General features: G+C 38.4%; 1 protein-coding gene across 1 annotated transcript in view; it reads left to right on the top strand.

Moving 5' to 3' along the window:
- The window catches only part of PARP4 (poly(ADP-ribose) polymerase family member 4), a 98809-nt gene extending 81997 nt beyond the window's left edge, over positions 1 to 16812 (top strand). The window contains exons 31-35 of the mRNA XM_043995236.1: positions 4735 to 5838; positions 5935 to 6036; positions 9038 to 9137; positions 10811 to 10943; positions 16198 to 16812. Coding sequence (XP_043851171.1) covers positions 4735 to 5838; positions 5935 to 6036; positions 9038 to 9137; positions 10811 to 10943; positions 16198 to 16399 — 1641 coding nt within the window. The 3' untranslated portion in view covers positions 16400 to 16812. The remainder of the gene's footprint in view (positions 1 to 4734; positions 5839 to 5934; positions 6037 to 9037; positions 9138 to 10810; positions 10944 to 16197) is intronic.
- The last annotated feature ends 7873 nt before the right edge of the window (positions 16813 to 24685 follow it).

Genomic DNA, 24685 nt, shown 5'->3' with positions numbered 1-24685 from the left:
CTTGCTCCTCAATGCCACTTTCATTGTCCCTACCTTTATCTTTAAGTAATCTCTCTTCCTTTAAGGTCCATGTTATTCATATTTACCACTCTATCAAAATCCAGGTAAATGTTGTCTACAGATGTCTAGTTCACTCTCCTTCCTTTCTAAAAGAGTTTGGTACCTGGTTCACAATTTTTCTCTCCTATTCAACTCCTCTTTTCCTACTAGGGGACTCCAACATATATATATTGATTCTCCCTCAAGCATCCTAACCACTCAGTTCTTCAGTCAACCTACTTGCCATGTCCTACTCCTCCACCTCACCTCAGCTACATACATAGATGATTTTACTCTTGATCTTCCCATCCCCCACAGATGAACCATCTTCATAGTCAAGAATTGTGAAGTCCCCATATCTGACCATAATCTAATGTCTTTCTGCCTCTTCATCTGCCTTCCCTTACCAAACTCTAGTCCTTTTTCACATCATGACCTCCAGTCTCTCTACCTCTCAGTTCTCTCCCAGGCCATATCTCCTGTACTGGGGGATTTTCTACATCTTGATCCCTTGGTTAATTCAACTCTATACTTTTCTTCTCTTGAGTCCTTGGCCCCCTTATCATATCAACAGTTGTATCCTCCCAAGCAAGCTTCAGCCTTAGATGACTCCTACCATTGGCTCCCTTAACTCTGACACCCATGCTGCTGAATGACAGTGGAGATAACCTTAACTGGGCCCTCACTGCCACTAGGCAGTTCTTCTGTACCTCCCCAATCGAATCATTGTCTCATACTCTCCATAGCAGTTCTTCCAAATCTTTGCATTCAATTTCATACCTCCCTGCCCGCACCCATTCATCAGAGAACCTTGCCTTTTATTTTACAAAAAAATTGAGGCTATTTATTTTGACCTCCCTGGTACTATTTCTTCCCTCACCCCTGTCTCACATGATGAGGTAGTCTTGCTCCTTCTCAAAGTATACCCTTCCATAAACTATCTTATCCTGTCCCATACCCTCCAACAGACTGCCCCCTTCTCATTCTTACTCTCTCACTTATCTTCATTGTCTCTCTGTCTACTGTCTCCTTCCTCTCCACCTAGGCACATGTCTGTGTCTACCTTATCTCCAAAATACCCTTTCTTGATCCTTCCATCCTATCATTCTATATCTCTTCTCCCTTTATAGCCAAACTCCTTGAAAAGGCCATCTACAATAGGTACTTCCACTCTCTCTCCTCTTGCTCACTTCTTAACACTTTACAGTTGAGCTTCTGACCTCACCATCCCACCGAAACTGCTCTTTCCAAAGTTACTGAGGATCCTCTTAGTTGCCAAATCCAGTTTTCTTAATCCTCATTCTCCTTGATTTCTCTGTAGTCTTTGACACTGTTGATCACAATCTCGTCCTCTCTTGTCTCTAGGTTTTCAGGACACCACTCTCTCCTGATTTTCTTCCTACCTTTTTAACCTATCTCTTTTGCTGCATCCTCCTCCAGATCATGTCCTCTAACTTGTAGGTATTCCTTAGAGTTCAGCCTTCTTCTCTTCTCCCTCTGTAGCACTTCACTTGATGATCTCATCAGTTCCCATAGAATTAATTAGCGTTTCTATGCTGATGATTCTCAAATCTACTTTTCCTGCCCTAACTTCTCTATTGACCTACGATTTCTCATTTCTAACTGCCTTTCAGACATCTTCAACTGGTTGTTCTGTAGATATTTTAAATGCAACATGGCCACAACACCTTGATTCCTGCAATATCCTGCTGGTGGGTCTGCCTGCCTTGAGTCTCTCCCTTCAGCTGTCTAAGTGATTTTCCTAAAGCACAGGTCCAATAATGTCACCACCACCCCTCTTCAGTAAACTCCAGTGGCTTCCAGGATCAAATACAAAATCTTCTGTTTGTCATTCAAAGCCCTTCATTTCCTAACCCCTTCCCCCTGCCCCACCATTTCCCCATCTCTTTACAGCTTATTCTACACCATGTACTCTTCAGTCCAGTGACACTGGCCTCCTTGTTGTTCCTCAAATAAGACATTCTATCTCTTGGCTCCAGCATTTTCTCTATCTGTCCTCCATCCCTGGAATGCTTTTTCTACTCATCTCTGGGAAGCCTCCTGGTTTTCTGGCTTCCTTCTGAGACCGAATTAAAATCCCATCCTCTGCAGAAAGCATTTCCCAACACTTCTTAATTCTATCACCTTCCCTCTAATTATTTCCTACACACACACACAGAGGTTTTTTTTCTGCTTGTTTGTTCGCATTTGTTTGCTTACCATCTCCCCCCTGCCCTTTAGATAGTGAGCTCCTTGAGAGCAGAGACTATCTTTTGCCCCTTTTTGTATCCTTAGCACTTAGCATAGTTCTTGGCACAAAGTAGATATTTAATAAATGTTTATTGACTGACTGACTGACATTTCAGAGTAGAAGATATGAATAGATGTCATTTAGATTGATATTAAAGAGAGAGCTGATAGTCTTTGTACTACACCCCCAGCTCTACAAGGAGTATGAAAGTATGCATCAAGGACTCTTATTTTGTTATTCAATTCCCAGAGCACCATAGCTACATTGAAAAGGCTTTTAAAAACGTTTTTACTTTTCTAAGGAGAGAGGCAGTATGGCACAGGGAATAGAAGCTGGCCTCGAAGTCAGGAAAACCCAGCTTCAAGTTCAGCCTCTGACACATAAATACTGGCTATGCGACTCTGGGCAAGTTACTTAATATCAGAGCTCAGGGCAACTCTCTGAAGACGGTAAGTTACAGAAGAGGTACCGACCTGCAATGGTAGTGGGAATTTCCTCATCGGAGAATTTTATGTGCATTAACATCACAGGCCCAGTCCTTATACCCATCTCTATCAAAATAGTTATAGTAAAGTATCATTAATTGCCATGATTGCATTGTCAGTGCCCCAGTTCCACATATGCTATTGTTCCTCTTTTTTTCATAGTGAAAACAAATACAAAATCTATTTTATTCTAAAACTGGAATTTGGTCATTACATTCACCTCTAGTTTTCTACCTTCTATATAATGTGTGGGTGATCTGAGGAGAATGTAGGTACTGGCCATCTCCAGTCATTCTGATCTATATCTTGCCACTGGACCCAGATGGCTCCAGAGGAGCCTCCTGAGCGAATCTGAAGAGAGAATTGTCACTGAACAAACAGTGATCGTATATGTCCCTGTGTGATTCTTAAAGTATTCAATCCAGTCACAGCCGCTGAGTCAAGAGCCATCAATGTCCTTGCTGGAGGATAGTGGGGAGGGGAAGATTTTTCTCATGCAAAACATTTCCATATTAGTTAGATTGTGAAAGAAAACAGAAAAAATTTCAAGAAAATTAAAAGGGCAATAAGAAGATAATAGAACTGTAGAAAAGTTGGGTATGATAGATCTCTGGAGAGATCTCTGAATAGAAAAAGAGACAAACATACCTTTTCTCAGGTGTTGATTGCATCTTCATAAAAAATCAAACATAAATTGTATTAGGGCATTAAAAAGCTCAAAAATGAAGAAAATTTGAAATATTAAATGTATCCTTTTCAGATAATACAATAAAAATCTATTCAATAAGAGGCCTCTGAAGCATAGATTAAAATTAATTGGAAACTAAATATTTTAATCTTAAAAATGAATGGGTTGAAGAACAATTCCTAGAAATAATCAATAAACTTATTAAAGAAATGATAGCAATAAGACAATGTACCAAAATTTGTGAGATGCAGAACTTAGGGGGAAATTTATATGTCTCAATGCTTACTTACATCAATAAAAGAGAAAAAGAGCAAATCAATGCATTGGGCATACAACTAAAGAAAACTAGGAAAAGGAACAAATTAAAAATCCCTAAGTAGTTACCAAAATAGAAATCCTACAAATCAAAGAAGAGATTAATAAAATAGAAAGCTTAAAAAAACATTAAATTAATAAATAAAATTAGGAGTTGGTTTTGTGAAAAAATGAAATAGAGAAATCATTATTTAATTTAATTTTCTAAAAGGAGAAAATCAAGTTAGTAGTATCAAAAATGAGAAAGGTGAAGATACTACCATGCCAGTTAGCTCGAGCATGAGAAAAGCCCCCCAAAAGCACATGTGGTCCCCCAGAGAGACAGTATGTGGTCCCAAGGAGATCCATGAGAAAGGGTGTAGAGAGCCCACAAGGCTACCTGTCCAGGTTTTTTATCTCTTTTGATAAGAGGCAGGTCATTATATATCAATCAAACAAATCTAATTGGTTAGCATCATTTAAATCTAATTGGTTTACACTACTTGAAGGTTGGTTATATTATAATGAACTCCAGAGATGACATCAGAGAAAGGAATGCAAGACCCCCACTCAAGTTGGTCAGGGCAAAATCCATTCGTCTAGGTGTGCTTTAATCTTATCAGTAAATCCTTGGGCTATGTAGACAGAAAAAATCTATCTCTACCCAAAGCTCCTTTTGTGAGCATAGGGTCAGGTGGTTTTGAGCTAGATGAGATTTAATAGAATCTCTCAAGGAGAGCTGGCCTTTTGAGTGGAGGGGGAGGGAGAACTATGAAAATGATAATAATATATCAGTTATTAATATTTTCTCACAGTACCTTGTGTTTTTGCTGCCTGTTATCTTAATTTAGGTTACTTTGGAAACCACCTCTCTCAAATGTTCTTTCCTTGGTAAATAACATAGTTATTCAACTGCTTGAAAGACTGAAATTCTGTATTTTCTTCTGTTTTTCCCTTTCCTTCATGAAATACCACAGGTTCAGAGGAAATATTCCAAAAGAAAGAAGCAAAAACATTCTACAGCTCCTAAAAAAGTTTCAGCTGTTTTTCAGTTAAGGTCAAGGAACACTACTTTTTCAGACATTATTTCTCCTTTGAAGAAACATTCAGCACCACAAGGTTTCCAGGGCAGGCCGGAAAAAGAAATTCAACTAGACTTTTGCTCAAGCATGGCTGAGGATTTATCATTGGATTCTCCTATGGAGGAATTCTGTTCTGCTCCATCTCATTTCTTAGAGCTTTCCTTTGGTGCATTACCAGAACCATCAGCAGACAAGTTCCTCCTTGCTTCTGACCAGTATGGCAATGCCAAAGCGTTAGATTTAACTAAGAAAGATTCAGATGCAACATTTTTATTTAGTAAACATGAAGAACAGGATCAGCACTCTGCAACCCCTTTCACTCTTTTCTCTCCAATTCTTCCCCCTCCCCTTCCTCCTCCTCTGACTAATCTCTCAATTTCCAATTCCTCCTGTTCCCTTTATTCAGACTCTGCCTTACCTACTAGTACCCTCCCTACTCCTAGTTTTCTTCCCCAAAACTTTTCTTTTTCAGTCTCCTGCTCCCCTCCTCCACCACCACCTTCTCCTCCTCCTCCTCCTGCTCCTCTTCCTCCTCCACTTCGTTTTTCTTTTCTTTCCCATCAGACTCCTCTTGCTGCTTCTCATCGTAGTCTTGGCTCTTCTTTTTCTCCTTGTTCTTTTGTTCCTAGTTCTCACTCTTTTCTTCCTCTTCCACCTCCTCCTCCTCTTCCTGGTTCTGCCAAACTTTGTCCTAGGTCTCAGGTGGACTCATTTCCAAGATCTAAGAGAATGAATCAATCACTTTTAGCACTTAAGGAGCAGTCTGCCTCCCCTGCAGTTGTTGATTATACAAGCTCATCATTATTTGGAAAAAAAATTCAAGTGGATTCATCAAGTCATGAACATATTTTTGAAATGGAAAATGACGAACAACTGCCATGGCCCCATCAGCGTTCATTTTCTCCATGCAAATATACTAGATCAGAAGCAGAGACTCCGGCTTTCTCATTTACAGAGAAGAGTTTTGTAGTACAGCATGTTACTCCATCAATTGCTAAGGTAAGGCAATGTGTTATGGAAACATAAACTTGGATTAGATCTGTATAACCATTAACATGAAAAAATTCTTGTACTGACTTTATTTTTGCTTTTCAGAAACAAACACCCCAGACTTATATGACCCACAGAGAAAGTTGGCTGAATGGTATTAAAGAGAATGTGGTGTTTTGGACTCAGGTTTTTAGTCTTCAAAGTGAGGTATCTGTCTTTCCTCTACATCTTTCTCTGATAGTGACTGCTTGTCCCAGCTGGTTAACATACTGTGCTATTGGACATTGCTGTTCCTCTTAAGGAAAAATTAGGATCAGTGCAAAGGCCATGGAATTAGGCATATTTTCTGAGGCTCTAGGCTGATATTTTGTTTCTAAATAAGTTTTTTAGTTTATATATGATGAACCATAGCCAAGTATAAATTCTTTGTTGTAAGTATAATCTTAAATATATATATATGTCTATCTATAGCATGTATATTTTTCCATGTATCATCTCTTTAGAATATAGATAGGTTTCCAAATGTAATAACAGTCACAAAATCATCCTATCATAGACTAAGAAGATGGACATTCTATATATTCAACTCCTGTAGTGGTAATAAAGCCAAGCTCATTAGCTATAATTATTAATTTTATTGGCAACACTGATGATAAGTGATCGACCATACCAGTAACATTCTAAAGGTCAGGCCTGCATAAATATCTGCCCTTTAACCTGTGTCTCTGCCTGTCTTAGTATTTTTTTATCTCTAAACCACTAAGAATCCCTCCGTTTGGATGGAGATCAGGATGCCCAAAGTTCCATATGGGCCAGGTAGAGGTTTTCAGTTATTTTCCAGTTACATGTAGAGATAGCTTTCAGCATTTGTTTACGTAAGATTTCAAATTTCAAATTTTTCTCCCTCCCTCCCCTCCCTTCCCCCTCCCCCAGACAACAGGAAATCCTATATATATATATATATACACACATACACACACATGTATATATACATATACATATCTATACATAGATATGTATACATACACATATACATACATAACAACAGTCATGCTATAAGAGAAGAATCAGAGCAATAAGGAAAAACCTTAAAATAGAAAAACAACAGTACCAAAAACAAAAGAAATAGTATGGTTCAATCAGCGTCCATATTCCATAGTTCTTTTTTTTTTTCTGGATTTTCCTCCGGAGAGCCTTTTCCATCATGAGTCCCCTGGAACTTTCTTGTAGCATTGTATTGGTGAGAAGAATCCAGTCTATCACAGTTGATCACCACATAATGTTGATGATACTGTGTATAATGTTCTTCTGGTTCTGCTCATCTCACTTATCATCAGTTCATGCAAGTCCTTCCAGGTTTCTTTGAACTCTTCCTGTTCATTGTTTCTCATAGCACAATAGAATTCCATTACATTTATATACCACATCTTGTTCAGCCATTCCCCAACTGATGGGCAACCCCTCAATTACCAATTCCTTGCCACCACAAAAAGAGCAGCTATAAATATTTTTGAACATGTGGGTCCTTTTCCCTTTTCTATAATCTCCTTGGGGAAAAGACCCAAAAGTGGTATTACTGGGTCAAAGGGTATGTACAGCTTTATAGCCTTTTGGGCATAATTCCAAATTGCTCTCCAGAATGGTTGGATCAGTTCACAGCTTTACCAACAATGCATTAGTGTTCCAATTTTTTCACAGCTTCTCCAACATTTATTATTTTCCTTTTTTGTCATATTAGCCAATCTGACAGGTGTCAGGTGGTACCTCAGAGTTGGGGGTTTTTTTTTGTTGTTGTTTTTTGCAGGGCAATGGGGGTTAAGTGACTTGCCCAGGGTCACACAGCTAGTAAGTGTCAAGTGTCTGAGGCCAGATTTGAACTCAGGTACTCCTGAATCCAGGGCCGGTGCTCTATCCACTGCACCACCTAGCCACCCCCTCCTCAGAGTTGTTTTAATTTGCATCTCTCTAATCAATAGTGATTTAGAGCATTTTTTCATATGGGAATAGATAGCTTTGATTTCTTCATCAGAAAACTGCCTATTCATATCCTTTGACCATTTCTCAATTGGAGAATGACTTGGGTTCTTATGAATTTGATTTAGTTACCTATATATTTTAGAAATCAGGCCTTTATCAGAAGTACTGGCTATAAAAATTGTTTCCCAGCTTTCTGCCTCCCTTCTAATTTTGGATGTATTGCTTCTGTTTGTACAAAACCTTTTAAATTTAGCATAATCAAAATCATCCACTTTGCATTCTATAATATTCTCTGTCTCTTGTTTGGTCATAAGCTGTTCTCCTTTCCAAAGATCTGAAAGGTAGACTATTCCTTCCTCTCCTAATTTACCTATGGTATCACCTCTTGTGTCTAAATCATGTACCCATTTTGACCTTATTTTAGTATAAGGTGTAAGATGTTGGTCTATGCCTAATTTCTGCCATACTATCTTCCGGTTTTCCCAGCAGTTTTTGTCAAATACTGAGTTCCTATCCCAGAAGCTGGAGTCTTTGGGTTTATCAAACACTCCATTGCTAATGTCATATACTACTGTGTCTCCTGTGCCTAGCCTATTCCATTGATACTCCACTCTATTTCTTAGCCAGTACCAGATAGTTTTGATGACTGCCGCTTTATAGTAAAGCTCCAGATTTGATACAGCTAACCCACCTCCCTGTGCATTTTTTTCATTATTTCCCTTGATATTCTTGACTTTTTGTTTTTCCAGATGAATTTTGTTATTATTTTTTCTAGCCCTATAAAATAATTTTTAAGTAGTCTGGTATGGCACTGAATAAGTAAATTAATTTAGGTAGAATTGTCATTTTTACTATATTAGCTCTGCCTATCCATGAGCAATTGATATCTTTCCAATTATTTAGATCTGATTTTATTTGTGTGAAAAGTGTTTGGTAATTGTGTTCATAGAGTTCCTGGGTTTGTCTTGGCAAGTAGACTCCCAAGTATTTTATATTATCTACCATTACTTTAATTTTTGTAGTATTCAAAAAATTACAGTGTGGTATCATATTTTCATTAGTAAGATGTATTAGACTCATGTATTTTAACACTGTAGAAATAAAGATTTTTTAAAATCTTGATTGAATTAAAACATAAAATTAATGAATTAAAATATGTAAAATTCATTACTTTTTTCATTATGAGATGAAATTCTAATTGTTATTCTTTATTTTCCCCTTAATTTTACAGGAGGGCTTCTGGAAACTTAGCCCTGAACTTGGGCTTTTTTTAAACCTGAATGTGAATAATGTAAACATCTTTCTTGTACAAAAAGGCATTCAATCCCTAGGTAAACTCAGTTCCTTTCTAGTATTCATCAAATGGAATGATTATATTTATATTAACTTATATAAAGGAAGTTTGGGGGGTGCTGTGTTCAGAATAAATATATTTTTGTGTTTGCCCTTAAAACTTTTAAATGGTTAAATACTTTGAAATTAGTCAAAGGATTCACATTGTTAATATCCTGATTGTATTGCTAGGTGGAAGATATTGATACAAATTCAAAATTTTGTCTCTTGAATTTGAAACCCTCAACTGGGAAGAGAAAATGTGCTACAGTGAAAAGAAGGGGGCATTTGGAGTTAAGAGGGTGTGGGTTTGAACCGTTCTCTATTGTTACTGCTTGGGTGACTTTGAGCAATCCCTTCATCTCTCTAGGCTTCAGTTCTCTCAGCTGTAAAATGAGGCAATAGAACTAGATGATCTCTGATATCCCTTCCAACTCCAAACCTATGGTCCTGTGATCAAAAGAATGCTAATAAACACAGATTGGCAAACCACTAGTCTCTAGGCTAAACATAGACTTTGGCTTAATTCCACTACCTCTCAGGGGGAAATGCTGAAAAGTTATAGTCCAAAGTGATATCTGAATTTATGCCTCTCTTTGTGATTGGTCAATAAGTGTCAATTAAGCTTGTGTGCAAAGCATGCTGTTAGGTCATGGAAATACAGAAATGAAACAATCTCTGTCCTCTAGTCTACTGGGGGTGGGGTACAGCATGGACACAGAGAAGTAAATAAATGATCACTTGAGAAGAGAAAGCATTAACATTTATGGGAACAATAACATCAGGAAGAGCCAAAACCTTGGAAGGAAGATAACATCTTAGGAGGCAAAGGCAAAAAGGGAGGTGGTGTTCTAGGCAGGGAGGCAGCCTGGGGTACAAAGATGAAAGCCAGAATGTTATGTCCTAAGCACAGGAAGTGAGCCACTTTGGAATATAGAGTGAATAATGGGGAATAAATCTGTAAAAAGAGGCCAGAGCCAGACTGAAAGTGCTTCAAAAGTCAGATTGACAATGTATTGTTGGTTTGTTTTGCTTGACTCTAACAAGAACTCAGAGAAGGTTCTTTCTGGGTGGGGGTGGAGAGACACTGAGAAATGACAGTGATCTTTTAAAAAAGGCATCAAGAAAACATTTACAAAGAAAGAAAATGTCAGCCTGAGGAGAGGTTGTATGTTCTCCTAGGAACAGGAAGCCATTGAAGTTTTTGAGCAGGAAAATGAGAAATAACCTGTTGTTTCAGTAATATTAATTTGGCAGACATGTCAAACATGAATTAGAGAGGGAAGTTGTGGGATGCAGGAAGAGCAAATATGAGACAACTGCAAGACTCTATGCTAGACTTTATTAAGGGCCCAAATGAGGCTGTGATGATCATGTGAGAACATGGCAGGTGATAGTCCTATTATACATCAAAATGGTCAGACCATATGTGGAGTACTATTTTCAGGACTTGGTGACAAATTTGGCTGTCTTTGTGGTGACATAACATAGTGAGTGTCACTTTTGTATATTACTCTTATTTAATATTAAGTACATTAAATTAAATGTGTTCTGCAGAATGTTTCTTCAGAGTGCCATTCTGCATATTGTTTCATGATCTACTATCATGTCTTCATATTTTAGTGGTATTAATATTTTCAGTTGGAAATGACTGTTAGGACTTTTCTTTTAGGTTCCAAAGGAAAAGAAGATGTATTACAGCTGATTGCCACATTTCTGGTACTACAGCTCATTCGAACTAAGCTGGAGCTAGAAGGGATAGCAGTCAAGTCACTGATGAAATTAGATGATTCAGCTGCTTACAGGTATGCTTTAGACAGTATTGAGCAATCATTCGATCAACAGGCATTTACTAAGTGCCTTCTTTGAGCCAGGAACCCTGCTAGGTGCTAGAAATATAAATATAAAGAATGAAATAATCCTTGCTTTCAAGAAGCAGCTCAATTTTATATTTAAACATTGATTAAATGAAACTTTAAGAAACCCTCCTACACTCCTAAGCATATAAAGATCTCTGAGAGAGAGGGATTTTTCATCTTCCCCCTGGAAGATATATATTATGACTGTTAGTCACTAAACTGATGGTTGGGAGAAGTAATGAACTGCTGGTCAAGGTATATTTGTCCTTCTGCTGACACCTCTGGACTAGATGACCTCTAAGGGACTTTCCAGATCCAAATCCATAATAGTACAGTTTTTCTACTAGAGAGGTTTTTCAATGACTATCCCTCTACTAGATTCTAGCCTCTCTCTCCTTTCTCTTTTCCCCACTTCTAACCGTAAGACAGTATTAAAACATCTTTAAATAAGACTAACAAGTTGCTTCTTTCTACCTCATAGAATTTAGTATGGTGCTAATCACAATCTTAAAAAAAACCACCTTGCACCCCAAAAAGCTATCTTCCTTTCTCTCTCTCTGCTTTCACTGTAAAGCTTCCATTTGATGTGTCTACTTCCTTATCTCCTATTCACACCTCATCCCTCACCCTCTTATAATCTGGCTTCTGATATCACCACTCTACAGAAACTGCTGTGTCCAAAAGGTACCATTGACAGGGCAGCTAGGTGGTACAGTGGATAGAGCGCCAGCCCTGGAATCAGGAGTACCTGAGTTCAAATCCGGCCTCAGACACTTACTAGCTGTGTGACCCTGGGCAAGTCACTTAACTCCAATTGCCTCACCAAAACCAAAACAACCCAGTACCATCAACTTCCTAATTGCTAAATCCAGTGACCTTTTTTTTAGTTCACATCCTTTTTGACCTCTCTGAATGAATAGTAGGTACCCAATAAAAAAATTTTTTTTTTGATTGAGGAAAAGCCAATCTGAATTATGTAATATTTTAAAGATAATCAGGTGTACTGCTTTCAAGGACATGCAGCAGATGTAGTAAAAATGATTAGGTCAATGAATATGAGCACGTAGAGATCTTTTGGCAATGTGTTTCAATAAATGATTGGGAATGGGAACCTCTTGTTGCCCTATTACTATGTAAATGAGTACTTGTACAGTCCCTGGAATCCGTTTTTCTTCTTACGTAGGTGAGACATTTTTCTTATGGTCTTATTAATTTTTTCAAGCAGTACAGTGTAGTTTACAGAGTTTTGGACTTGAGGTTAGCAGAGAACTGTGTTAAAATCCTGTCTCTGATACTCACTAAGCTTTAGGACCCATGAGCAAGTCATGGAACCCTTCACAGAATTATGGTGAGACTCAAGTGTGATGAGGTCTAGAAGATATTTTGCAAAAGCAATATTAAAGCAATATAGAAACATTAGCTCTTCTTCTAAGATAATATAGAGGTAAAGTCCTATGTCCTATGTTATGGGGTTAGTTTAAATTGGCCTATATTGTAGACCAGTTATATTAAATTCCATTTTTTTTTGGTGAGGCATTTGGGGTTAAGTGATTTGCCCAGGGTCACACAGCTAGTAATTGTCAAGTGTCTGAGGCTGGATTTGAACTCAGGTCCTCCTGAATCCAGGGCCAGTGCTCTATCCACTGCACCACGTAGCTGCCCCCCAGTTATATTAAATTAAAGTTTAAATTGGCCTATATTGTAGGACTATGTCCAGAATATTGCAGAACATGCCCTTCATTCTCAAAGAGTTCCATGACCTTGGGGTGATGTCATGACTTGCAGTGAATTGGATTTAAGTGAGGCAGGGCTGTACAAAATCATCAACCTCACTCTTTCCTCCAGGGCTGTCTGGGTCCAGTAGTAAGATATACATACATATATGTGTGTGTATGTATATGTATATATGTATATCAGGATGGGGTTAAATGACTTGCCCAGGGCCACACAGCTAGTGTTTGAGGTGAGATTTGAACTCAAGTCCTCCCAACTTCAGGGCTAGTGCTCTATCCACTTCATCACCTACCTTCCCATTGCAAAATTTAGATCCTTATTTAAGGATTTTTCCTTTTTAGATTTCAGCAAAGTTTTAAGTCTAAAGGGGCAAAGATAGAGATGGTGAAATGGCTGATTGAGGCTCTTTCAAGTGCAAATAAAACATTTTACATCTTTTGGAGGACCAAACATGGCCAATTGCTTGTGAAAAGGCTGGAATTGACAATGAACCAGAACCAAAAAACCCTTGGGAACCATTCCCCGCCATTCATTTGCCTAGATCCAGGAATTTGGGTATATTCAGAATACCTTTAGGTAGGGCAAAGTCCTTCACCAAAGTAACTGAGCTCTGAAACAAGAAGAGTTGCCAAATAGGAGAAGCTGCCCCTGTTCCTCCTCCCTCGTGGAAGATGAGAGCAAACTGAGGAGTTAAGGTCCTAAAGGAGCAGAACCAGAAAGACTTCAACCAGTCTTCTGCTAAGGATCTCGAACAGCAACACTCTAGCTACATAGCACAGTGGTCCTCCGGCAGGCCTGGACTGGGGGTGGTAGAAATGAGAGCTGCCTTTCAAAAGGTAAGCAGGGGTGGTGGTGGTGGGATGGTTAGCACATTGACTCATTCCCAGCAGAGACGGGGTATCCCAGAGGAACAAGCCGCACTGAGATTGCTATCCCGTTGAAGTTCTGTACCTTAGGTGGAGCCTGCCCAACTTCCTGTATCACCCACACCATACTCCCTGCTTAAAATCTAGTCATAAAATAACACTCCCCTCCACTATCACCTCTAAATCTGATTATTCCAGGATGCCCATCCCCCTATGAAGGAAGGCACCCAGACCCACTTTAAGGGCACCTGAGATCTCTTTCTAAGGTTGGCCAGCTAGCCACATCATTTTTTTCTTTAAAGAAAAGAGTTTTTTTTTAAAGTTGAGTAAAGGGGCAGCTAGATGGCACAGTGGATAGAGCACCGGCCCTGGAGTCAGGAGTACCTGAGTTCAAATCTGACCTCAGACACTTAACACTTACTAGCTGTGTGACCATGGGCAAGTCACTTAACCCCAATCGCCTCACTTAAAAAGAAAAATCTAAAAAGTTGAGTAAAAAATGAGCTAAGGGGGGGGGGGGTAGCTAGGTGGGGCAGTGGATAAAGCACTGGCCCTGGATTCAGGAGGACCTGAGTTCAAATCTGGCCTCAAACACTTGACACTAGCTGTATGACCTTGGGCAACTCACTTAACCCTCATTGTCCCCCCCCCCAAAAAAATTAGCTAAGTGTCCTAAGAAATAGGAGAGAATCTGCTTTCTCTAGTTCTTCTCCCCTCAAAACCTACACACAAAGGCACAAATTAAAAAATGAGCAAAGTTCACCCACAGGGGTCATCTCTACTTGAATCACTCAGAGACACATCTCCTCTCAGTGTCTCCTTCACTGGTTCCTTAGAGATAGAAATTCAGAATTTCTCTTCAGACTTCTCTTCTAGGCCTCCATGATAGATCCATGGGCATTAGGGGTACAGATTGGTGTTGGTCTTCACTGTTTTCCTTGAGTTACATGAAAGAAAAGTAAGCCAGTTCTCTGGAGGAACCACAGCATTCTGTCCAGGATAGTTAGGCATGACAGATAGAGAATAGAAGTTCTAGTTTCATGTCATTCATGCCCAAGGGAAGGGGCCTGCTGCTGCTGCTGCTGCTGCTGCTGCTGTGAATGACTGTCATAGGCAGAGTCTAAGGAAACCTGAGGGGCCTGGGTCAAGAGGCAAGGAGCCAGAAGTATTTCATTCTTGGCTTGATAAGCACCTGATCCTAGCCCTAGGGGCTGTCAGTGGAAGGGGAGATATTAGTGGCATAAATTTCGGCTATATACATATATATATACATAATATATACATTTATATATAATTTGGGGGATATATAATATACATATATATGCTTTATATAAACTGTAAAGTGCTTTATAAATAATATGCCATTTTATCCCTATAACAATCCTGGAAGTAGGTGTTATTTGTATCTGTATTATACAAATGAGGAAACTGAGACAGGCAAAGAAGTGACTTACCCAGGTTCACAAAGCTACAAAGTTCACAAAGTATCTGAGGTAGGATTTGAACTTACTTACTCCAGTAAGTACTCCAGTACTTTATCTACTGCAACATTAAGCTGGCTTTGTTAATTTGCAGGTAAATTGGTAGGCAGAACTAACATAGATGAAATGGTCAATAATAATATTACATTTATATAGCACTTTACAATTTGGGAGACATTTGGCATACATTTCTTTTTCTTTTTTTTTTTTTAGTGAGGCAATTGGGGTTAAATGACTTGCCCAGGGTCACACAGCTAGTAAGTGTTAAGTGTCTGAGGCCGGATTTGAACTCAGGTACTCCTGACTCCAGGGCCGGTGCTCTATCCACTGCGCCACCTAGCTGCCCCTGGCATACATTTCTAACAACAACCCTGTGAGGTAGGTGCTGCAGATATTGTCCCTATCTGATACTCAGAGAGATTAAGTGTTTACCCATAATCACATAGCTAATAATTCTCAGAAGTGGATTTGAATACAGCTCTTTCTGATTCCAGATGTGATATTTTCCCAATAACTATATTTGTTCTGTAATAAACCATCTTTAATTAAATGCTAACTTATTATACTGGTTACCAGTGCAATTTGAATTCAAGTAAAAGCGGAGGTCAATATGGGCTGGAACAGTCTGGGAAAAATTAACAGAAAAGGTGTTATTTAAGTTTGGCCTTGAAAGATGGGTAGGATGAAGGGAAATGGAAAGCCCTTGGAAGGTTGTTCAGGGAAATAGTACAGATGTGGAAATAAGGGCCATTCCAAGGACAAGGACTAAATGCCATTATTATTATAAAGGGATGTTGGGGGCGGGGAGGGGGGGGAGGGCAGCTAGGTGGCGCAGTGGATAAAGCACCGGCCCTGGATTCAGGAGTACCTGAGTTCAATCTGGCCTCAGACACTTGACACTTACTAGCTGTGTGACTCTGGGCAAGTCATTTAACCCCCACTGCCCTGCAAAAAAAAAATTAAAAATAAATAAATAAATAAAAATAAAGGGATGTGAAGGACAGGCAAAAGACTTTTATTGTCTCAACTAGTTGTTTTTTATTAAATGTAAAAGTAGTCTTCAAGCCTGCCATCTTATATAGCCATATTTTGAGGTTTAACAGTCCCATTTATTCTTAGATCCTGTGCCAGCTACTGGAATTTTTATTCCGTAAAGAAAGCAGTGGAATGGGTAAGAAGAACAGAAGCACAATATCCATCTCTTTGCTCTCGGCTTGAATTGGGTAAAGACTGGGACTCTGCCACTAAACAACTGTTGGGAATTCAACCAATAAGCACCAGATCTCCTCTTCACAAAGTACTTAATTATAGTCAAGGCTAAATTTTGTCAAGTTGTATTTGAAGCTTTTTCATGTTTGGGTATATAAAGTACTTTAATTTGAATAGAAAGTTACTAAAATATAATTGAAATTATGATTGTATTCAGTCTATAAGAAAATCAGATAAAATAAGCCGCTTCATAATAAACAAATGTTATCTGTTGGTAATAACAAAGGAATAATTATGATGTAGAAATTTTAGTTTTTAACACTGATATTTTAATGTGATTAATTCTTCGTAATTCTTAAATGCTTATTCTTAACACATAAATATTTCATGTTGTCACTAAGTTCATCTAAAGGAAATCATTGTTTTGTGAGTTAGAAAAGGAATATCAAGTATGTCATATTTAGAACTAAGAACCAGAAAATAAAAAATTTTTATTCTATGTGCACAAATTCAATGAATATAATAAACTTGACATCTAAAATAATCTAAGTCTTCAGGAGTCTTCAGTATTTTCACATGATTTAATTTGGCTCCCAGAGACAGTGAGTTATTGAGTTATGACATAGTAAGCACTACAAGTAATATCACTCCCATTTTACAGAGAAGGAAGCTGAGGTTCAGAGAAGGTGAGTAATTTGTCCTAGCAAGTGGCAGAATTAGAAGTTCAATCCTCATCTTCTGAAGACAGTGCCTATGTTCAAAAGTTTAAAGAAAACCCAAATTCACAACTATCAACAAAAACAAATAATCAAATAACCATACACCCATGAAGAAAGAGTAAAATTAATGTTTTAACAAGCCTTTAGCATTTAACAGGCTAGAACCAAATAAATTAACAAAGAAAAAAAATTTTAAATATGCCTTTTGTGTGTATGTCTGCTAATAGGTCTACCCACAGTTCCACTGCCTTTGGCCTTTTCTTCTTTCAGATCATTGTAGTCATTGTGTATGCAGTTTGATTTTGTTGATCTGGCTTTGGTGTAATGGATAAATAGCCTATCTCACAATCAGTCAGGAGTTAAAGTTAAAGTTCTGCCTCTGACACATCTTGGATGTGTGACCTTGGCAAGTCACTTAACTTCTCAATGCTGCATCTCTCTGAGATTGTCATTTGTAGAGCAAGTGCTGATAGGCATTGGCAGAGGGAGTTTCCTTCCTGGATGTTTCCCTTACCAATGAAACCACATTCACAATTCATGGCCATCAGCTTGTCTAAAAAATATATATGAAAGGTTGTGTATACTACCAAGGAATGAATGAGTTACCAGTGTAATTGGTAGCCAAGAAAGCCAGTGTGATCTTGGGCTACATTAGAAAGGCCCATCTTGGGGCAGCTAGGTGGCGTAGTGGATAGAGCACTGGCCCTGGAGTCAGGAGGACACTTACTAGCTGTGTGACCCTGGGCAAATCACTTAACCCCAATTGCCTCACTGCCCCTCCCCCCCCCCCCCCCCGAAAAAAGAAAGGCCTATCTAACAAGAAAGACCTGTGGCACTGGCCCTTCTCTCTTTCCTCCAAGGGGCCCCTTTCAACTGTAAACTCATGCATTTGATTCCTACCTGATTCAGTATTGGGGAGCCTGACCTCCAAAGACAGGGGACTAGTCTCCCTTTTCTCATATTTTTCAGCTCCCTAAAGCCCTGCCATGATGCCCTGAAAGAAAATTACTTAGAGTAATTTAGTCCCTGGTCTTCCCAAAAAGTGGGGAGTAGAACAGTACTCAATGTAGAATATGAATCAGTATTTCCTACACACAAAAAAGAAATCCTACAAGACACAAAAAATCTACAACTTCTTAAAAGGAGATTCAATAAATGATATGCATAATTATATGCCCCTGGGAAGTTGACACTTAAGAACATAAAGCAATTGACATTTCACCTTGGTCCTGCAGAGTTTCCCTCAATGTCTTCTAGCTGACCATATCAGGACTTTGGCCCATCGTCTTGTTGCTGGCTGTCTTCCATCTTTTTAATTTTAAAAATTCTGCACTTACTTAAATACCAAGAAACATGTATGTAGGAGAAAACAAAAAGGATTTTACATGAAACCATAAATCTCCATTTCATGCTGTTTCCTTTTTAAAAAAAAAGCCAAATTCCACATTTTAGTTTCAAAGATATAAATGCATGTCTATGCTTCTTTCTGAACTTTGTTCTGTGTATTTTAAAAATTGTTTCTGTGGCTCTCTCTGTGTTTGTCCTCTCTCTCTCTCTCTCTCTCTCTCTCTCTCTCTCTCTCTCTCTCTCTTTGCAGGGCAATGAGGGTTAAGTGACTTACTGAGAGTCACACAGCTGGTAAGTGTCAAGTGTCTGAGGCCAGATTTGAACTCTGGTTCTGAATCTAGGGCCAATGCTTTATCCACTGTGCCACCTAGCTGACGCTACCCTTTCTTTTTCTCTCTGTATCACTGCCCCCTCTGCTCTCCCACCTCAATTTTAAAATCAAGAGAAAAAACAACAACAATGTAACAAATAAGCAACCAGTAATAGTGGTGCACAGTTGTAATACTAGCTACACAGAAGGCTGGGGCTGCTAGATCTTAAGTCCTGGAGTTCTAAGCTGAAATTGGCTATGCTGATTGACTGTCTGCATTAGAAGTTTGTCATGAATATGCTGAGCCTCCTGGAAGCCTGGCTGCCAGGTTGCCTAAGAAAGGACAAATCAGCCCAGCTCTGAAATGAAGTAGGTCAAAGTTCCTGTGCCCATCAATGTAGGAGTGGCTCATGAGTAGCCCCTTTCAATTCAAGCTTGGGAGAGGCAGCCTTTAAAATAAAATAAAATTTTAGTGCTAAGACCTAACTCCAGAAGATGTTTGCTTTAAAGACTTTTAACATCAAAAGCTGTTGCTTTTAAATAAATTTATACTAGGTATAGAATCATTTGGAAATAAAAAGAAGAAACTCAGAAAACTGATCTTTTTAAGCAGTTTCCAGCCTGGGCAAGATAGGAGGTCCTACCTCAAAAGAAGAAAATTTTAAAATAAAATAAAAAACAAACATAGTCAAGCAAAATGAATGTAAACCACAGACATGCCCGAAAATGTATATTTCTTTTTGCCCACAGGTTTTTCTTGATTCTTATGTTTATATTTCAGAGTTCCTACTCAGCTCTTTTCTTTTTCTCAGGAATGCTTGGAAGTCCTCTATTCCATTAAAGATCTATCTTTTCCTCTTGTAGCATTATGCTCAATTTTGCAGGGCAAAGTTATTCTCTTTTATCTTTTGTAATATTCAAGATCTCTTCTTATTTATAATAAAAGCTTCCAGGTATTACAGCATTTTATCTTTACATTGGAGCTTTGGATTTTGGCTGAGACTTTTCCTTTAGGGTTTTCTTTCAGAATGTGCTTGATGGATTCTTTCTGTCTTTACTTCCTGTACATCCAGGTAGTTTTCATTTCCTGTTGCTTAAAATATGATGTCCATTTTTTTTTTTTTTTGATGATGGGTCATGGATATCAGGGAGTTCAGTGATTCTTAAATTCTCTCTCCTTGTCTTTTAGGTCACTTTTTTTAAATCATAAAAGTATTTTATTATTTTAGTTTTCAACATTTGTATTCATAAGATTTCTAGTTTCACATTTTACTCCCTCTCTCCCCCATCCCAAAGACAGCAAGCAATCTGATATAGGTTATATATGTACGATCACATTAAACATATTTCTGCATTAGTCATGCTGTAAAAGAAGAATCAGAGCAAAAGGGAAAAACCTCAACAAAGAAAATAGAAATAGTATGGTTCAATCTGCATCTGGATGCCACAATTCTTTTTTTTTTCTGGATTTGGAGAGCACTTTCCATCCCTTGGAACTATCTTGGACCATTGCATTGCTGAGACGAGTCAAGTCTATCACAGTTGATCAACACACAATGTTGTTGATACTGTGTACAATGTTCTCCTGGTTCTGCTCATCTCACTCAGCATCAGTTCATTTAAGTCCTTCCAGGCTTCTCTGAAACTTGCCTGCTCATCATTTCTTACAGCACAATAGTATTCCATTACATTCATATACCACAACTTGTTCAGCCATTCCCCAATTGATGGACATTCCCTCAATTTCCAATTCCTTGCCACCACAAAAAGAGCAGCTATAAATATTTTTGAACATGTGGGTCCTTTTCCCTTTTTTATGATCTCTTTGGGGAAAAGAACAGGTCACTTTTTTAAAAAATGTCAGATATTTTACGTTTTCTTCCATTTTTTCTAATCTTTTGATTTTTGTTCCAATGTTTCTTGTTATTTCATGGATTCATTAATTTCTGTTTAGTCTATCCTAGTTTTCAGGGAGTCTACTACTTGACTAAGGCTTACCACTTTCTCTTCTAAGATATTTATTCTCTTTCTGATTCTTTCCTCAAATGCTTTTAATTTTTTTATTTCCTGTTTTATTTCTTCTAGGTATTCATATAGTCCTTGTTAATAGTCTATTTTTTCTTTTGAGCCTCTGCTTGAAGGAGAAACTTGCTCCTTCTTTTGAAGAATCTTTAGATTTGTGATCTTTTTTTCATATTAATTGATATTTTCTTTGATTTACTCTCCTTCCCAAGCTTTATTTACTGGACTGTGGCTTTGTGCCAGGGCCAGGCTTTTCTACCAGCTTTGGGGTAGGGTGGTTGGCCCTGTCTGGTTTTCCCCTTGGTCCCCTGATTTCTTGAACTATCTCTACCTCTTAGGCTTTGGACTTCTTTAATCTTTGAGCTTCAGAGTGCCAGGTCTTCAGTGCCCTCTTTGACATCTCTAGACAGAGTGTTAGGGACATCAGAACCATGGTCTTAAGTCGTGATCTCAGCATGGATTGCACTGCTCACTGCTGTTGTCCAGCACTTCCAAGCTCTCCATCCTGGGGCTATATGAGGGCTCAAGGGCTTTCTGGATGGTGCCCTTTGTTCTTGCTGCTCTGGACCTAGATGACTGTCTTTGCAGTATGGGCGAGTCTTTGTTTACTCTGTCACCTGGGAAGCCATTAGCTTCTTTGTCTTCTCTTGCTCTGGCTTTCCGGGGTGCCATAGAACATTGATGGGCTAGAGACCATCTAAAGGAAGGCAATTAAAGTGGTGATTGAATTCATGTTAAATGTGGATCAGTTGAAGGAATTGTGGATTAATTTAACTTGGAGATAGCTAGATGGTTCAGTAGATAGAGTGCTGTGCTTGGAGTCAAGAAGATCTGCATTCAAATCCAGCCTCAGACACTTACTAGATGTGTGACTCTGGGCAAGTCATTTAAGCTATTTGCTTCAGTTTCCTCAATTGTTGTTTGTCCTTCGTTCTCCAAGAGGACTAGGACATTGGAGTGATGTCATGACTTTCAGTGACTTGGATTTAAGTGAGAGAGGGCTGTGCAAAATCAACAACTTCACCCTCTCCTCCAAAGCCATCTGGGTCCAGTGGCAAGATATATATCAAGATGACTGGAGATGGCTCTGGATGTTTTTAAGGTAATTGGGGTTGTGACTTTCCCAGGGTCACATATCTAGTAAGTGTCTGAGGTGAGATTTGAACTCAGGTCCTCCCAACTTTCAGGGCCAGTGCTCCATCTATTGTACCACTTAGCTGCCCCAACAACAGCTGCTGCTGCCACCACCACCACCAGAGGGACCTCAATTGTGGAATGTGGATAATAATTGTACCTCTCTCCCAGGATTGTTGTAAAGATTAAATAAGGTAATATTTTTAAAGTTCTTAGCACAGTCCCTGGCACATGGTATGCACCATATAAATATTATTATTTTTGTCTTAAATATTTAAAGATTTGTCATGTGGAAGAAACATTAGACTTTATCCTTAGTCCCAGGATTCAGAATCATAAATAACGGGACATAAGTTTCAAACAGGACAAATCTAAGTTTGATATCAGAAGACAAAAGAAGCCTATCAAAATTATTCAAAAGTGTAATGGGGGCAGCTAGGTGGCGCAGTGGATAAAGCACTGGCCTGGATTCAGGAGTTCCTGAGTTCAAATCCAGCCTCAGACACTTGACACTTACTAGCTGTGTGACCCTGGGCAGGTCACTTAACCCCCATTGCCCTGAAAAAAAAAAAAATTAAAAGTGTAATGGGTTGCCTTGGGACATCATGGTTTTTTTCTCACTTAAGAACAATGAGCAGATGTTAGATGACCACTTACTTGTCAAATAGATTGTAGAGCTTTTGTTCGTTTTTCAGCTATCAGTTGAACTAGACAGCCACTGAGAAACCTCCCTGAAATTTTGTGGTGCTATGAAATAATTCTGGTTTTCATTAAAGTAATTGTTATGTTTATATTTTTATGGGCATTTCTGTTGAATCTCATTAACAATTTAACATGAGATTTCTTCAGTATACTCAGTTCCTTCTTAATTTTGCATGTCATAATATTTTGGTTAATTTCATTTTCTCCTTAAATTCCTTCATTGTGCCCATAAAGCTGTTCTCTTTCTTTGTTTATAGGATTTTTGAAATAAAGTGACTTGGTCATATTCTCCTACCCATTTTAATTCCTACTTTTGGTTGTAGATATCTCTCTAAAAGTAATTCCGTGGCAAATTAGTTTCAATGCTAGGGAAGAGGAAAGAGAGAACCTAGAAACAAAAATTAGATATTTAAATGAGATCATAGAGGATCTTCTTTACAGCTGAAAGCAGCATAAAGCAAGATACAACTTAAAACTCTAAATCTGCATCCAACGCTATATAGGGGGATGGGGTAGAACCTCACAAAGATGTCTTTTTCAACTTTCCCTTTTTGTATAGGAAAGGTCTCATCACTTGAATGTCTATAGTCGATCTCCCTCATTTTCTGGCAATCTAAAGCAATGACTGGTAGAGAAGCAAGGCACTTTCTGTTGCCTCTGCTCCAAAATTTTATTTAACTCTTAATTCTAGTGAGACAATTTCTTGACAAAGGTATGAGGTAGGTTCAGTGAACTAATATTAAGTTAATTTTTATTCAAGGACTCTTCTTCAGTATTTCTTTGTTTAGGTGTCTTGAATCTATGAGATGGCAAGTAGGAAAGTGGACAGAAGCAATACCCCCTAATATAGCCCATTATCCATTTTATTATGTCTTGAGGTCTAACTTCATTTCTGCTCTTACTGTTGATTATATTTTTGCTTCACTTTAACTACTTCCCCTTCTATTAATTAACAATATTTTCCCCACTATTGGGCCCATTTTGTTCATTTCTTTGAACACTTTTTCCTAAAAACTTTTTTTAAAGTTTCTCATAATTTTATTACTTTTTAGTATTTCTTGATATCTTAAGGATATCAAGAAACTAGTATCTTAAATGAGATAACTTGTAAAATGCTTTGCAAACCTTAAAGCACTTTATACATCTATTATTATTATCTTCCTGGAAGTTATTTTTCTATAACTAAGGGTGATATTTCATGTATTTATTCTGTACTACTTCTATTAAAGTCCGACTCCAGGTTCTCAAAGGACATGGAGTTCTCAAAAGCTATGCTAGTGATTCCTAGATCTGGCAGTTCCTAACAAGCTGGAATGACTCTGTCCTAGGACTTTCTGTGCCTTGGACATTTATTCTATTTTTTTGGGAGGGTGGTGTGTGTTTCCCATGTAGGATTTATGTATCCACATGGGTCTGTCTATATGCAATTCACACAGAGGCATGAACATAAGATTATCTCTAGGGTCTCCTCCACCCACCCTTCTCAGAGGGATGTTCTATATACAAGGGCTGACGGCTCTGCACTCCTCAGAGAAAGAGTATGAGGTTGGAATTATATCTGCCCCCTCTAAATAAGTGTAGAGGAAATCATTTTTAGGTTCAGCCCGAGCTCCTGATTGCTACAGGGAAGGAGTACCCCAAGCTATATTTCCAAAGATTGGCACCTTTTCCCATCAAATGCAGTTTTACAAAGACTACATGTAGCCAATGGCAAATCAACTTCTATATCCAAACCAATAGCAAACAGAAACCAGAGAAATTACATAGCTTAAAACATACTAGACAATATACAAAGTTCTTTTATTGGGAGCAAGATATTTCAGCCCAAGAATCCCAGATCTTATTCAAGGAAAATTCTCCTAAGTCTCTACTGTAGCAAGTTGGGTATAGGGATTGAGGTGCTGGTTTCTCTACATGTCAGCTTTTTCTTTTCTTTTTTTGGCAGGACAATGATGGTTAAGTGACTTGCCCAGGGTCCCACAGCTAGTAAGTGTCAAGTGTCTGAGACCGGATTTGAACTCAGGTCCTCCTGAATCCAGGGCCAGTGCTATTTCTCAGCTTTTTCTTAAAGTCTTAATATTCTTTTAGGGACTTGAAGAGAATTTGGAACCATCTGGAAGCTAGAATCCACAAAATCAAGCTCTTTTTCTCTCTCAAGCTCTTG

This window comes from Dromiciops gliroides, chromosome 3, assembly GCF_019393635.1.
Source record: "Dromiciops gliroides isolate mDroGli1 chromosome 3, mDroGli1.pri, whole genome shotgun sequence".
In the NCBI taxonomy this organism is placed as follows: Eukaryota; Metazoa; Chordata; class Mammalia; order Microbiotheria; family Microbiotheriidae; genus Dromiciops; species Dromiciops gliroides.
Note: the sequence above shows the minus strand (reverse complement) of the source record. Positions and strands in the feature narration are given on the sequence as shown.